Source organism: Barbus barbus (genome assembly GCF_936440315.1).
Source record: "Barbus barbus genome assembly, chromosome: 2".
Taxonomy (NCBI): Eukaryota; Metazoa; Chordata; class Actinopteri; order Cypriniformes; family Cyprinidae; genus Barbus; species Barbus barbus.
Window position 1 is genome coordinate 31,186,530 of NC_136730.1, and position 17,541 is coordinate 31,204,070.

Consider the following 17,541-nt stretch of genomic DNA (forward strand, 5'->3'; position numbering starts at 1 on the left):
ACATCACAGTCAATTCAGAGGGATGTCTTAGGGATTTCCGATAGTAAATCTAACAGATAAGACTTCTGAGAGGTGAAAGTGAGATTTGTGCGATGGAGTACAGCATGTCTTACCAACAGAACATCTGAATTGTAGCACGCCAGTGTTGGGGTCATATGACCCAAAAATAGGTTCCAGGTCACTTCGTCATTGACAGCAAAGGGGAAAACAAAATCTCTGAATCCAATGAATAAAATGTAATCAACCATATTATCTTGCATAGTTATAAATAGACTTATCTCTCTCTATTATAGACATATCTTTTGTTGTTGATGCCAAAGACTGTGTCTCCAGTCAAGGTATTTTAAAACAAATTCATCTGTCACTTGGTGCAAGTTGCCAAATTAGGCAAACGCCAACATGGACAGATTGCATGACATGTCCTTATCCCTGGAATCCAAGAACAAAACTGTGTGAGAAATAAGACAATACAACTTAGCCCAATATTTGTTCCATGTGTTTGCCTTCTGCTGACGTATATGCAATTATAAATTTGTCATTCATAATATTGTTGAGCCTTTTTTAGCTCATTGGACTTATACGTTTCATAATACATTTTGATATTTGGTATGATATTTGGGGGGAAGTCGTGGCCTAATGGTTAGAGAGTCGGACTCGTAATCGAAAGGTTGCGGGTTCGAGTCCCTGGCCGGCAGGGATTGTAGGTGGGGGGGAGTGAATGTACAGCGCTCTCTCCACCCTCAATACCATGACTGAGGTGCCCTTGAGCAAGGCACCGAACCCCCAATTGCTCCCCGGGCGCCGCAGCATGGCTGCCCACTGCTCCGGGTGTGTGTTCACGGTGTGTGTGTGTGTGTGCATTTGTTCACTACTCACTGCTGTGTGTGTGCACTTGGATGGGTTAAACGCAGAGCACCAATTTCGAGTATGGGTCACCATACTTGACAAAAAAAAATAAATAAATTGTGCATTTGATACTGTTGAGTAGCCTTTAGGTCATGAAGCTATAATCAGTATGTTGGAGAGTTCACAATCAATATTAAATAAACATTAATAATTAACAAAACCACCCCTGTTTGTTATTTGATAATGTGAGATGGGATTTTGTTATCATGTGAGAGTCCCCTTATGTCCCACCATGGAAAACCACATTGTTTTATGGGAAGTGGTATTCCCAGCACGTACAAGCAGCTCCACATGGTCAGATCAGAGAAGGTCATCCTCTGTTCTCTATAGTAGAGTTTTCAACCGGTCATCTGTGAGAAGACCTCAGCCGGCACTTTAGCTGACCCATGGGGAAGCAGCCACCACAATTTATGGGAATATTTACGGAACATTTTTCTCCCAAAGGAGGTATCTGTCAGATTGAGCCCGGTGGTTTACTCAGCCGCTCCTCTTGGAATTGTCATCAATGTGTTTGGCAGCTATTTTGGGGGAAGATGAATGTCCATTGGAGAGTTAAATTAAAGTTTGGGAAATGCATTTAAGGGAATTCAGAAAGCATGTCATGAGTGACTGACCTCTCTGTTTGGCTTTGGTTATGTTCTGGTTTGTTTGTGGTTAAGTACTGTAAACTTTCTGCATTTTGTCTGTAATATTGTGATTCCTAATCTTTGTAAACTCTAGCTGTATGCAGCCTGGTGCTGTTGTTTTGTTTTAGTCTCGCTTTATAAAAGTGTCTCCTTTATTTTGTTTTCAATCTCTGCTTTGGCCCGAAGAGATTATTTATCCTGAATCAGGCTAATATCTCAGCATGCTCTCTGTTCATTCCCCTAATCATCTTCTCTCTGATGGGAGCTGATGGGGCTTTAGCCCATGATGTCTTGGCGTGTGGGGAGGGTTGGGGGCAGTTGCCATAGAAATAAACTCTCATTTCCTGCAGTCATGGGAATATGACCCCACCTAAAGCCCCTCTGCATGTGCTAAAACCCCTTTGGTTTTCTGTATCTCTCTGGACATCTCAGCAGAGCATCTTCTGAACCTTTTCCCCCTCAGCTCAATAACTCAGACCTCTTCTGATTCAAATTAGTAAAAGTATATCTGTAAGTTGAAGGCATAACAAAATGGAACCAACTTATCAGCATTTACAGACAGGAACAGCTATTCATCACTTTTTTTACCGTTCTCCTGAGGGCCGTATAGACAGAGTACATCAGAGTTATGAAAACACACAGACAAAAGGTGTTTTAGTTTAGCTATAATTATTTTCAGCTCCAAATTTGGAAATAATATGCTTTCTCTATAGCAAAAATTAAGGATAATTATGGCCGTTTATCTGTGAAGGAAATGCTTCTGCTTCTAATTTTGTCTTACTCACAGCTTTCATTAATATAGGTTTTATATAGTGTTGCTTTGCCCATACTTGGTGCTTAAGAGGTTTCACTTCACTATCAGCCATCTAAATGGAACACTTTATTTTGGGAAAGGAAGACTTGTTGTTACATGCATCTGTTTAGGTGTTTGTGTTATGTGCCACTGCCTATTTTATGTGTTTTAAGCATTAGATTTACATTTTTATACAATACTGTTTAAGTTTGAGTTATTTTTTTAAATAAATTAATTCCTTTATTTGAGAAGTTACATGGAAAACTTTTAAAATGTTACAAAAAGCTATTTAAAATAAATGCTGTAACTTCATGTTCATCAAAAAATCCTGAAAAAAAAATGGTTTCCACAAAAAATATTAAGCAGAACGGCAGTTTTCAAAAATGATATTAATAATACATTTTTCTTGAGCATAAAATCAGCATACTACAATGATTTCTGAAGGATTATTTGACATTGCTTTCAGTGAAAAATTCAGATTTGCCCTCAGAAATCATTTACATCTTAAAAATATTACAAATAGAAAACAGTTCTTTTAAATTTGAATGACAGTTGACAGTCACTATTTGACTTGCTTTGGTGAGCACAAGGGGCTTTTAAAAACTCTTACCAACCCCAAACTTTTTTTTTTCATCACCATAATGCGAACTTGAAACATATCAATTCAACTTCCGCAACCCCAAACTTTTGAATGGTGGTGCATAGTTCAATTTAGTAACATTTTTAGAATTTATATTTTGTGTCATTATATATGTATATGTATTTTATAGATCTAAACACAAAATCAACCATAATCCTGTTTTTTTTTTCTTTTTCTCTCTCTCTCCAGAGATTCGTAAGAGGAGGAAATCACTACGGAGAAAGTTTGACTCCTTCTCAAAAGAAAAGAAAGAGCGAGGTAAGAGATGTTTTTATTTCATTTTTCACATCTCATGCAACCTGCATGTAAATGACTAGAAAGGCAATAGTTTAAACATAGTAAAGTTTCACAAAAATGAAATAAAAAAAAACAGTTGTCTTTGTAATCATTTTTTAATGAAATAAAATGAATAACTTGATCTTCCTCTGCAGTACCTTTCCATTTTTGCCAAAGTCCATCATCAACCATGTAGCTATGGTACTGAATTAGCAAACTAGTCTGGCTGCATTCTACATAATTGTCTCTTCTCAAGATAAAATCAAGTTCCACTTCCACCCTACTTTTTTTTTCGTTTTACTTTTAAATGATGTCACGTTATGGAAGTAAAATGGGTTGAGAGTGATAAATGTGCTGTGTTTGTCAGGCAGCATTCCTAAGCTCATGCAGTCTTGTAATCTTTGTTTAACAAACAACCAACAAGACATATATATATATATATATATATATATATATATATATATATATATAGGTCTTCAAGTATTCTCTTTTAGATTATTTTAAAATGCAAACAAATGATAATGAAACTGCATTTCAAATTTCATCCAGATGTCAACTTATGTAACTCTTTCTTCATGATGTCATCGGTAAACTATTGTTACTGTACTACTAATCGCCATTCTTTGGTGATGGTGGACAGAGAATAGAGACTTCTAAACGGCTGTTTGCTCAGTGGATCCTCTGAGTCTGGTTGCCAGGGCTGTTTGGTGTCACAGTTCTTGCAAATCTCCCATAGGCCTTTAAGACACAAAGCTTTAAGACTTTAAGACGCAAGACAATTTTACATCCCATGTAGCTTTGCTTCTTTGCAATCTGTGCATCCCTGTGAATGCATGTTTTCTATGTATTGTGTATTCATCTTTGTTTTTATCTTTTTGTACGATAATTTAAGAGGCTAAAATACTGGCTATGACTAACATACTGATACAATCTCAAGGATTCTCAAACCCTTCCTTCACACTGTATAATGTGTAAACAGTAGAACCAGTTTGTGTGAGGATACTCAACAAAGACTTAAGTGTTGTATTGATTTAAAAACCTGTTAACTGTCACCCGTCCCCTCTGCGGGACACCTAAATTTACTTCACTATTTTACAATTAAATCCTAATCTAATCAAACTATACAAACGATATATCATTGGAAAGGTCTAAGACTCCTAAATAGATATTTTTCCACCTTTTTTGTTAAAGAATTATGTAGGAAACTAATAGATTAATTTATGACAAGAGTGCACCTGAAAAATCTACATCATAACAGAGTTCTGACATTTTTCCTAGTTGCCTTTTTCCCTATCACGCTTTAGAAATCATAAGAAATGATATAGTTGAAAACTTAAAATCTCAAAATTCATCCTTTGAAACCCATTTTAAAATCAGACATTGTATTACCATGGAAATGGTACATAAAAATCATGTTACAAAATGTTTTCGTTCATGAATTATAAACATTTAAGTTTGAATAGTGCTCTATAATCTCTATGTTCAAAACTGTGAGTGACAGTTAAGGGGTTTTAACTGTGTTTTAGAGTTTTATTTACTCATTTATTTTTGATGTTACTTCACCGTTGAAAAGTTTAGGGATGGTACAATTTATTACTGTTTTTGAAAGAAGTCTATTATGCTTACAAGGCTGTATTTATTGGAACAAAAATATAGTAAAACAGTGATATAGTGAAAGATAATTACAATTTAAAATATATTTTAAAATTTTTATTTACTCCTGTGATGGCAAAACAGATTTTTTTCAGCATTAGTTTCTCCAGTCTCCATGATCTTACAGAGGTCAATCTAATATGCAGATTCTAATATGCACATTTCTTTTTATTATCAACGTTTAAAACAATGCTTTTTTTTTTTTTTTGGTGGAAACCATGATGCATTTTTTCAGGATTCTTTGATGCATAGAAATTTCAAAAAGACTTTACTGTGAACGTTTGATAAGTTTAATGCATCCTCACTGAACAAAAGTAGCAATTTCTTTCTACAAATAAATAATAATAAAAAATCTTACTGACCCCAAACTTTTGGTATATGTTTCCCAGAGAGCAAGCAGTGTTGGCCCAGATCCGGCACACATCTGGCCCGCATGGTTTTCACACGGGCCAGATGTGGGCCGTATCTGGGCCAACACTATGTTGGTGTCTCGGTTAAAACACTATAATATTGGGTAACACTTTATTTTGAAGGTAGATTTTGAACATTCTGTCTACAATATGTAACTTTGCACCAACATGTCAACTAACTCTAATAGAATAGACTGTCTGATTAATATCTGATAACTCTTTATTGTCCCAAAAGACATTCTACTGAATATAAGTAACTTTGCAAGTACATGTCAACTTATTCTAACCCTAACCCTACCAGTGTACTAACACTCTAATGAGAGTTAGATATGTAGGTGCAATGTTACTTATCGACGTCAGAATGTTTTAAAAGGAGCATCAAAATAAAGTGAAACTAAATAGGGTGTTCATTTAAATAATAATAAACTCATTAGTGCTGAATCAGTATTTAACTTTGCTCTAAGAGCTCAGACCGATCTCAGAGCGGCTCCTAAGGTTGCCGGAGCTAAAGCAGCACTGATTCCTGAGTCAGTCGGATTTGTTTGGCCATGTTCCTGGAGTTCAGCCAAACGCCTTCCACCTGCAACCACAGTCTGGCGCTTGTCTCCAGCATGTGCGTCAGCTCAAGGTAGCGGGCGGGGAGGGCTGAATGAAGGACTAGAGGTGGATGGTGATAGGGTAGGAGGGAGGAATTTATTTAAAGAGGACTCAATCCCCATATCCATCCAGCTTATCGGAGGACTATCAGCTAGTGGACCAGCCTAACCTGACCCTCCACTAGACCTTTAAGCCCTGGGGCAGAGATAGGAGAAAAGGGATTGTGAGGAAGGGAAGGAGGAGAGAGGACGACAAGACTGCTTTGCTTTTGTGTTGCTTTGACAGCCAAAACAGATTAGACGTAACCTCAGTGTAGTCCTGTTAGGGTGTTAAAGATGCTATTTAAAAGTGTGCGCTTTACGTATACATCATGTCTTTGTTCCTCTCCATCTACATAAATAGTAGTTCAATTACATTCAAACTGCTTTAGAAGAATATGTTAAAGCTTTCTTTGATGTAAAGCATGTAAGATCCAGTAGAAGAGTTTTAAGGTGCTAATACATCTCATGTTTTAATTAGTTTTGAAATCATTAAGTAACCTGTTAACCCTCTAAGAGGCTTACAAGAGAGGCAAACTTGTAACAGTTGCTTATATATATTTTTGTTTCATGTATTTATATTTATTTATTTACATTGCCAAATAAGTTTAAGCAGCATGTTGATGAGCCATATGTAGAACAGAGCTCTCTAGATTTAATCCTTGTGGGCAGATAAAGATGTTTTCCTCCTTTGCACGAGAAAAGCAAACAGAAGCGACACATGCGATCACTTACTGAAGAGTGCATTGAGATACTGATCATATTAAAGCTGAAGATATGTCTGAAACATTATAGTCTTTATATGACTCTTTCAAGTCACGTACAAATTGACATTGTGGCCCATAGGTCTTAGAGGTGCAGTATCATTTACAATCTAAAAAACAAAAACAAGCCACAGGAGACAATCAAATATTCACTTAAAAATGAAAAAATGAAGGACAGTTCACGTAAATATGAAAATTCTGTCATTATTTAATCACTCTCAACCTGTATGACTCTCTAACACTAATTTGGCCTGTTTTGAAAAATCTGGCCCCAAGTCTCTTCATATTACAGGCGAATAGGGTAAAAAAATTATAGATATCACTATACTTCCCCAGTTGATCACAGTATATTTAGACAATTGTAAGACAAATTTTATAATAAAACCAGGACGTTTAGTATATGTAAGTGTTCTGTAAGTGCAGGAGAAATAAACTCATTTTGAGAAAACTGCTTTTAAAGATATGTATTGTAATGTATCTACATACGCAAATAGATAAAGTGTAATAAAATAAACAATAAAATGTGTATTTTGGATGTTTTCCTTTTTTCACTAGTCTGAAGAACACAAGTTATGGATGCAAAATTGACTTAAAAAAATATTAGGATAGGACTTGTGGGCTGATAATGAGTTTGAGGTTTTTGTGATGACATTTGATATTATACGCAGAGTCACTGTTTACTGAAATAAAAAATCATTTTGACATGTTTCACACACTCCCTTCCTGAAATGAACTCGCCTAAAAAGTTGACATGCACTGTATGTGACATATAAGCTTTGGAAACTATGGACACTAAATATCAAAATCTACCTATATAATTAAAAGGAGTTAAATAGTCCATAAGCCTACTGGCAAGGTCATTTGTTTGTTAACTGTTTGGATTCTTCCACAGAGTCTGCACCCAAAGCATTCGGTATCCCGCTTGCCCAGGTCATTGCAAATGACCGGGCATATAAGCAACGGCAAGATGCCCTGAAAGAGAGCCGACGGGACTGTCTGGACCTAGAGGCCAGTGTTCTTCACTTCCGTGCTGAGAAATGGCAGCACAATGGAAACCGGCCCCTGGGCAATACAGTCTTATCACCTGATGCTGCCTCCTCACCAGCGCTGGAGGCCCACAGCAAACCTCCCTCATCAGCGTTCATGGACAACACCTCACGCACACACAGACGGGTAAGTTCACATTATCTTTAAAACTATACCAACATCCTCATCAACAAGTACTGCCTTCTGAAAGCGGTGGTATGTATGTTTAAGATGATTTTGGTCTTTTGATCTAGTAATCAGGAGCTGATTATTAAAACACAGAACCCAGGGCATGCTGAACTTCTAACCCCAAAAAACATCTGCAATTCATTACATATAACATTGCATGCATTGCTGACGGCATACATGTCAACACAGTTAAGTGTGTGCTGTTGCTTTGAGAGACATCTCATACGTGAGCATATAAAAGAAGAGGACGCTATCTACACAAATATAAATCAGAGCCAATAAAAACTCATTGCTATCACTACCCTGGCATCATTTCATTCAAAGAATTCCCCACGGTCAAGTGCTGATACGGTACATCTCACAGATAAACTCCTGGCTGAGGCTTCTAAACCAATTTGAGCACAAAAAAAGGCAAAAGGAGATAATTCACTGAACTGATCTTATTTACAGTGTCAGGAATAAACTTGATTCAGAAATCCAAAAAAAGACAGGAATGCTTTATGGAGTCAACAAATCAGATATTCCTTGTTTTTTGCAAAACTCTGAAAATGGTAGCTGAGAAGTTATAATGGTACAAATTTAATTGCAAGAATTTTAATTAAAATGAAAATATTTAAAATAAATAAAATATGCTATTCTAATTCATTTTAATAAAAATATTAAAATTAAAAATGTCATTAACATGAACAATCAATTAATTAATATTGTGTCATTTTCTGCTCATGCAGGCTTTAAAAAGATTAATGTTTAGCAAAGATCATTACTAGCATATGATCATTCAAAACCAAAATGTCTGTTTCTGCAAAAACCTTTTATTCAGAATTGATTAACTTTGCAACACTGCCACTGAACAGAATTTACTCAACACTGAACTGAATTAAGCTGAAATAATGACACTCTTGTCTTCTGTAGAACCGCTTATAGCTTTTATACTTGAACTTTACAACATTTACACTGTTATTTTCCAGTTTATTACTGCTTTGAAACAATCTCTAATGTAATAACTGTTTGTTTTTATTACTGAGTCAGACCGCAGTAGCAGCAGTCAGCGTGGCTCCGATTATTGTTTGATGCCGTATGGGTGATTTCCATACCTCTCTCGGTGTGACTGGAGACAACATCTCTGTGGGTGGTACATATCAGCAGGAGGGAATGAAATTTACGTCTGTGTCTTTGCCAAATCAAACTCTCCATTCTCGCCGCCCAAAAATGGAGAGAGAAAAAGAACAGATTACTCTGTTATTCAGTCATCGTGTTGACATCTGAAAAGCTTTCATGGAAATCTGTGTACATTTCTTTTGTACACATAGCATAAATAGATTTATTGTGTTCAGATTTTTTCTCACCGACTTTGAGCTCGTTTCTGACCAGTGTGAAAGTGTTTTTAGGTGTTTATCTGTTTTAGTAATTAATTGTAATCGGAACAGGCTTTTACAGAAACTGATGCTGTCTACCGTTTAAGCCTACGTACGCCACAAACCTTCATTCATCAGTGTCTGTTGGCTATCCTATCCTATCTTTTATGTCTCTCTCCCCACCTCTTTCTCTCTGTCAGGGAGGGATGTCTGTGGACTCCATCTCTGATATGGTTGAGAGTCAGTCCAGACTACTTGAAGCTCTGCAGCTCTCTCACCCTAATGAGCTGGAGTTGAAAAAGGCTGCTGGTCGCACACAGACCAAACTCAGCCTCAATCCCATCTACAGACAAGTTCCCCGAGTGGTAGAGCGCTGCTGTAACCACATTGAGACCTATGGTGAGCTGCAAACACTACAGCACGTCCAGTCATTTTATTTAAAAACTGGCACAGGAAGTTGAACCGAAATTTGAAATGGATTGGCAAAGAATTGCAATTGAAAGTAGTTTGAAACAGTAGGGAAATGTCATTATTCCAAGACAACTCGCATTGTTCAGTTGGTCATGGTTATCTTTTTGTATCGGGACATTTTTATGAGTCATTCTCAATCTCTAACCGATTATACATTTCCGTAAAAAACGTTTAATAAAGTAACCATCAAAGCAATACAAATTTTGCCAAACAGCACCACAAAATATCTAGCAAATAGTTTTCAGACATCTTTATATTGTTTTAGTGCCGTTTGGAAGTATTAAATTAGAGTGTTTTTAGGGAAATAAAATATTCTTTCACCTTGGTCTATAAAATAAAACTTAAATATAATAAAATATACTAATTAAATTCAAAATTCTATATGTGGCATTAGGATACATACTATTAAACTACAATGAAACTGGTAAAATATATATGCACACAATACATACAAATATATACCCTATAAAATATAGAAATGTTTAAATATATACCCTAATAAAAAGTTATATATTTAAAATACATTTGTTTTATACTAAGTATAGTTCAAATGCATTAACATATTTAGTGACATATTGCTCAGGACTTACTGATATAAAAGTTCTAATTTAACTTTATTAGGAGTACTATTTATCACATTTCTTAATATTAAGCATAAAATGTGTTTTAATGTCACACTTGATGAGGATTTTATGATCTTTGAATAATATCTGTCTTTAAATGCAAGATCTTTAAAGTGTACCTGAAGTATACTTGCAGTAGTTCCACTTTAGCTCAATCAAATATACTTCAGTAGATCTTTAGTTGGACTTCAGCATCATAGTTTTCAATTCCAATATTTCCAGTTTGATTATAATTGCATTCTCAATTTAGTTCTCAGTTTAATACTGGATGTAAAGCCAAATACTTTTGCGAATTTAGTTCTTTTTCCTGAAATATCAGTAAACTAATTCGAACACATCCACAGGCTAATAGCTCATAACACTCCCTGGTTCAGGTTGCAAACAGAAGGTCACCCAGATGAGACACGACTCAAAAAACAACAAAATAGATATGAAATCAGGGCAATGAAATATGAGCCCAGCATGTTTACTATCTCTCTCTCTCTCTCTCTCTAGGGTTACAAACTTTGGGGATTTTCCGTGTTGGCAGCTCCAAAAAAAGAGTCCGTCAAGTAAGTTTGTCAGTTCCAGCTGCTCTCTAGAGCCAGTTTACGCCACATCTTTTTTCTCTTACGTGTGGCATGCGCCCCCTGTCTTTCATATTGATTTTAGAAACGCACTACTGACAGTATAACACTGGCATACTGTTTTATCCTGTTCAGTGAATGTTTTAGATACTGATCTTAGCATGCACAGCTGACCTAAGAATGACTGTGATTTTTATGTGTATATTATACTGTTTATACAGGCACAGGATACATGGGATACGTGAGTCTCATATGCGGTGGCAGTTTGTTTGATGTTTTATCCTGCTGTCCTTGTGTGTTTTCAGCTGCGTGAGGACTTTGACATTGGGATAGATGTGGCGTTAGACGAAGAGCACAGTGTTCATGATGTGGCTGCATTACTGAAGGAGTTTCTGAGGGACATGCCTGACCCCCTGTTACCACGAGAACTCTACCGGGCCTTCCTGCACGCTAACCGTATGAGCTTACAATTACAGAGACAGGCATTTACAAATCGTTTAACCTCTATATTATTACACAGGAATCAGGATACACAGTTAAACTGTGTAATATCCAACGCGCTTCTCATTATTGTATCAGGTGTTATGAACTATGCTCACCTTACAAGATGTTTTGTGTTTGTCTGACAGTGTTGAGGGGAGCAGATCAGTTGACATACCTGCAGCAGTTGTTGTACTTGTTGCCACCCTGTAATTGTGACACCCTGCTGAGGCTCTTGGCGCTTCTTCATACAGTACAGGAGAACGCAAACAGCTCCACTGGGCCAAATCAGCAGGAGGTATGGACTGGGTTTTGCCATGGCGAGCAGTATGATGTATATCATATATGTATACACTCACCTAAAGGATTATTAGGAACACCTGTTCAATTTCTCATTAATGCAATTATCTAATCAACCAATCACATGGCAGTTGCTTCAATGCATTTAGGGGTGTGGTCCTGGTCAAGACAATCTCCTGAACTCCAAACTGAATGTCAGAATGGGAAAGAAAGGTGATTTAAGCAATTTTGAGCGTGGCATGGTTGTTGGTGCCAGACGGGCCGGTCTGAGTATTTCACAATCTGCTCAGTTACTGGGATTTTCACGCACAACCATTTCTAAGGTTTACAAAGAATGGTGTGAAAAGGGAAAAACATCCAGTATGCGGCAGTCCTGTGGGCGAAAATGCCTTGTTGATGCTAGAGGTCAGAGGAGAATGGGCCGACTGATTAAAGCTGATAGAAGAGCAACTTTGACTGAAATAACCACTCGTTACAACCGAGGTATGCAGCAAAGCATTTGTGAAGCCACAACACGCACAACCTTGAGGCGGATGGGCTACAACAGCAGAATACCCCACCGGGTACCACTCATCTCCACTACAAATAGGAAAAAGAGGCTACAATTTGCACGAGCTCACCAAAATTGGACGGTTGAAGACTGGAAAAATGTTGCCTGGTCTGATGAGTCTCGATTTCTGTTGAGACATTCAGATGGTAGAGTCAGAATTTGGCATAAACAGAATGAGAACATGGATCCATCATGCCTTGTTACCACTGTGTAGGCTGGTGGTGGTGGTGGTGTAATGGTGTGGGGGATGTTTTCTTGGCACACTTTAGGCCCCTTAGTGCCAATAGGGCATCGTTTAAATGCCACGGCCTACCTGAGCATTGTTTCTGACCATGACCATCCCTTTATGACCACCATGTACCCATCCTCTGATGGCTACTTCCAGCAGGATAATGCACCATGTCACAAAGCTCGAATCATTTCAAATTGGATTCTTGAACATGACAATGAGTTCACTGTACTAAAATGGCCCCCACAGTCACCAGATCTCAACCCAATAGAGCATCTTTGGGATGTGGTGGAACGGGAGCTTCGTGCCCTGGATGTGCATCCCACAAATCTCCATCAACTGCAAGATGCTATCCTATCAATATGGGCCAACATTTCTAAAGAATGCTTTCAGCACCTTGTTGAATCAATGCCACGTAGAATTAAGGCAGTTCTGAAGGTGAAAGGGGGTAAAACACAGTATTAGTATGGTGTTCCTAATAATCCTTTAGGTGAGTGTATTTTATAATGTATAAAAAAATGACAGGGATGTTTATCTCATACAGATGAGTGGTTGAGCAATTTCCTTTAATGTGTTTATAATGAGTGGTGATATCAGAGCTAGATATTATTTTATTAATTTTTAAATGAAAGTATGTTCATTTTTTCAGCAATTTGTAATTAGTGAATACCAATCATGGTCTCTTTTGCACACAGCTCTCTGAAAGCAAATTAACCAGGTTCCCATTTAAATCACAATTTAAATTATATGCACATTGTGTGTGCTGTTTCTTATTGTTCTAAATGCTTTTTTGCGACAGCATGCTTGTAAGGAATCTTTGTGAATTTTTTATTTTTTTCAGAAAAACCTAGTTTAGATATTTGCATTAGGTTTTTGCATATTTGTGACCGCAAAACCTTTGGCAATGCATTGATAAACTGGACACTGCCCTTCAAAGTTTGGTGTAAAAAATATATATATTTTTACATATTTTTTAAAGTGGTGTTTATTGTTTTTTTGCAAATAAACTCTTCATATATATATATATATATATATATATATATATATATATATATATATATATGCATACAAACATACATACATATATAAAATCAAAAAAAAAAAAGGAGAAAGAAAAAAATCCATTGGGGCTTTTGTGTAAACCAACAAGCCATTATTGTGTAACTGACAGTGCTAAATTTAATAATAGTGATACTAAACAAAGTATATGACAGCCCCACCACAAAAGACTGTCACAAATGGTGCAATCAAATGTTTAAAATCAAATCAAAATTCTGACCTGTTTTTAAATTTGTGTTGTGATTAGATCTCAGGTAATAAGATGACGGCAGCAAACCTGGCAGTGATCTTTGGGCCCAATCTCCTGCAGAAAGAGAGAGGATCAGAGAGAGAGCTCAGCCCTCAAGCTCTGGGCATAGAAGACAGCACTGCTGTTATCTCCGTCACCCTGATGCTCATCCAGAACCACCAAAATCTCTTCATGGTGAGAGCTGCGGCATGATAGACTGAAGAGAGTGAATACCATTAAATGAAAAGGTCATTTAAAAAAATGAAAAATTATATTCCAAACACTCGAGACTTTCTTTTGTCTATATGGAGCACAAAAGGTGATGTTGAAACTTATTTCTCTGCTCTTTTCCATGCTATGGAGACTGAAGCTTTCACATTCGAAAGGCCACCAGCACAGAATTTCTTCTTTTGTGTTCCGTGGAAGAAAGTCATGTGTATAAATGATGAAAGAATTTAAATTTCTGGGTACATTAGTTATTTTTTTGGGAAAAAAAACAATGCATAAAATTTTAGGCCTGCATATGATACATAACTTTGTTTGCATGGAGCTTGAAAGATAACTTGAATTCTTCTTAAGTATTCATATTCTAATAGAGAGAGCATTAGCTGAGTGAGTGCTTTTATTTCATCTGCAGGTTTCTGCTGAGCTGCAGCAGGAGGTGCTCATGAGCCTCATTCAGACGGACCCTGATGTCATTGACTATCTGCTGCGTAGGAAACTCAGGTCAGATTTCTGACTGATAATACTCATCTAATACAAAAATCATGAATAATGAATATGTGGGAATATGGGATTTTATTTGAAAAGTGCGACACTCGTTTTTTTTTCTTTAATTTGTAACTTTTAAGGACAGACAAGATTAATTGCCATCGGTGTGCATTATTTTTGTTTAACTGTGGAATTCTTGGTGGAAAAACCATATTACCCTTGATTCTGCAAATCTCCACCAGTTGGACAAACAAGTCACTTCAAAACAGCTCCTTTGTTCCCACCCAATCCCATGAAACACTGCACTTATAAAGTTGTAGAATAATGTTTCCAAGTCCAAGCGTCCACTATCTCAACAGCCGTTTACAATCTCAGGATCATGGCTTCCCGGTCACCAATATTTTATGATTCATAAAAGATGAATCGATGTCTGACCAAATGACATTTTATGGAGATAAATTTTAGGATCATGATTTTGTGGCAAGCGCATATTGTCACTGTTTGTTGTTTGCTTTTGATACCTGATAGATCTTCAGAAACACTGATGCATGAGATCAGACTTGACAAGCGAGTCAGTTTATCTGTGCTCTCAAACTACATAAATATTTGTTATGCATATATATATGCATATTTTACAATGAATGTAAAATATACGGTTTCAAGGCAGCTGAAAAATGGGCACCGCTGCACTCCATAATGTAATTTAACCTGAAGAATTTTAGATGCAATTGCATACTTTATCTTTGCCTATTCAAAGGACACTTTAAAAAGGGTTATGTTTACATGGTTAATGGGTTAATTGTCCTAAATTAAAGGCTGCCGTTTTAACCTCATGTTTATTGTGCCTGATTACAGAGGCAAAACCACAATAATTGCTACTGTCCAAACACTAATATGCATCTCTCCATTGTGACAGCAGTAGTAGCAGCCTGACGATGGAGACGGACTCCGCTGGAAGGAGGGACACACAGGCATCTCTGGACTCTGTGGGTCAGTCCAGTGACGACCTTTCATCCCTGGAGCCACTGTGTCCTCTTTACCCAGAGACATCAGCGATAAGAAGTGAGGTCTTCCTCAATGTTCTTCATCTTAACACCAACAGGAAGCGTGAGTAGTACAGTGTGCTTTATGCTTTTATGCTCAACGAGGCTGCATTTCTTTGATGGATAATACAGCAATAACAGTGATTCTGTGCTGTTTTTAATTTTATTACATGTAATTTATTCCTGTGAATTTTCAGCAGACATTATTCCAGTCTTCAGTGTCACATGATCCTTCAGAAATCATTCTTATATTCTGATTTGGTGCTCAAGAAACATTCTTTTTTATCATTGCCAAATGCCAATGTTGAAAACAGCTGTGTTGCTTAAAGGGATAATTCACCCCAAAATTAAAATTTTGTCATTAATTATTCACCCTCATGTCATTCCAAACCGCTAAGACGTTCGGTCATCTTCTCAACACAAATTAAGATATTTTTTGATGAAATCCGAAAGCTTTCTGACCCTCCATAGACAGCAACGCAACTACCATGTTCAAGTCCGAAAAAGGTAGTAAGGACAGCATTAAAATAGTCTATATGATATCAGTGATTCAACTTTCATTTTATGGCACTACGAGAGTACTTTTTGTGCAGAACAAAAACACAAATAACATGCATGTGATGCTGCTGAAGCACTGATGTCACATGGACAATTTTAACAATGTCCTTACTACCTTTCTGGGCCTTGAACGTTGTAGTTGTGTTGCTGTCTATGCAGTGTCAGAAAGCTCTCGGATTTAATAAAAAATATCTTAATTTGTGTTGTGATGAATGAAGGTCTTATGGGTTTTTAACGACATGAGGGTAATTAACGACAGAATTTTTATTTTTGGGTGAACTATCTCCTTAATATTTTGTGGAACTTTTTTTTTCAGGATTCTTTGATCAATAGAAAGTTCAAAAGTACAACATTTATTTGAAATATAATTATTTTGTAACATTATACATGTCTTTACTGTCACTTAATTTAATGTATCCTAATAAAAGTATTCATTCCTTAAAATCAAACTTACCACAATTTGGGTAGTGTACTTTCTTACGTGTAAATAAATGCAACTTAATATTATATGTATATTCCATACGTGTGTGTCTACAACAGGTTCCTCTGAGGTCCCACCCAAGTCCATTGGTAACATGAGACAGTTTCATTCCCACCACAACCTGATGAGTCTGTCCCAGTCCTCCTCTAATGCCCAGAGTGAAGAGCGAGATCTCCAGGAGCAGAGGCAAGGCAGTTCAAGGCATACATGCTCAGAGGAGCGCCTACATTTCAGTCTGGGACGACAGGACAGCGGTTCTCAACCACAGAGTCCTAGAGAGAGAGGCGTCTGGGTACGACAGAGCTCCAACGCCTCGTCCATGACTTCAGACGACAGCAAATCGCCAAGCAACTTCTGGGACTTTTTCACTGGCAAGGTGTCAGGCTCAGAGACTATCGTTTGACCCCTAGATCAACAGTTGTAGTGTGGGGGGTTGAGTGTGGACCCGTACAGTTGTAGAGAGAGAACTGGCAGTAGATACACACACAGAAATAATGTATCTGTAGATGCTATACTGTTTATATAACCTTAAATAACCCCACTTTTCTAGAACATGTTAGATTATCAAAAGAATCATTATAAACCTGCCAGAACAGTGTATATTATCAAGATAAAGACCTCTGACTATAGAATGTAAATATAGCATAGGCTCTTATAAACCTCTCTAAATAAAAAGCAGCTTTTATATACACGAATCCTCAACATGAACTCAGTGGGCACTGAAAATTTCTAAATAGTCCACATTTCAAAGGCTGAAATTTCTTATATTTGTTTACATAAGCATCGAAGCTTTTTGAAGTTCCCCTTCTGGCTATTTATATATTGGCAGCTGGCTGAGGCTTGGTCTTTACCATTACAGAATCTTTTACATATAGTAACACATTATCTTTTTTAAATAAAGTGTATATAGTACATTTTGGTAGCTTTGAGTTTTTTTTTTTATCTGGACTTAATGAATTTGTACCCTG

At 36.9% G+C, this 17,541-nt stretch overlaps 1 protein-coding gene across 4 annotated transcripts in view; it reads left to right on the forward strand.

Annotated features, from left to right (window-relative positions):
* The window catches only part of LOC306878882 (rho GTPase-activating protein 6-like), a 40,105-nt gene that overhangs the window by 20,421 nt on the left and 2,143 nt on the right, over window positions 1-17,541 (forward strand). For 2 of the 4 annotated variants that reach the window (XM_079431462.1, XM_079431464.1), the window contains exons 3-12: window positions 3,155-3,223; window positions 7,596-7,876; window positions 9,474-9,672; window positions 10,863-10,918; window positions 11,239-11,389; window positions 11,563-11,711; window positions 13,799-13,975; window positions 14,418-14,506; window positions 15,411-15,598; window positions 16,633-16,949. In XM_079431462.1, the coding sequence (XP_079287588.1) occupies window positions 3,155-3,223; window positions 7,596-7,876; window positions 9,474-9,672; window positions 10,863-10,918; window positions 11,239-11,389; window positions 11,563-11,711; window positions 13,799-13,975; window positions 14,418-14,506; window positions 15,411-15,598; window positions 16,633-16,949 (1,676 nt within the window). Of the gene's footprint in view, window positions 1-3,154; window positions 3,224-7,595; window positions 7,877-9,473; window positions 9,673-10,862; window positions 10,919-11,238; window positions 11,390-11,562; window positions 11,712-13,798; window positions 13,976-14,417; window positions 14,507-15,410; window positions 15,599-16,632; window positions 17,488-17,541 lie in introns of those variants that run through there. The other 2 variants (XM_079431463.1, XM_079431465.1) reach the window with 2 other exon arrangements.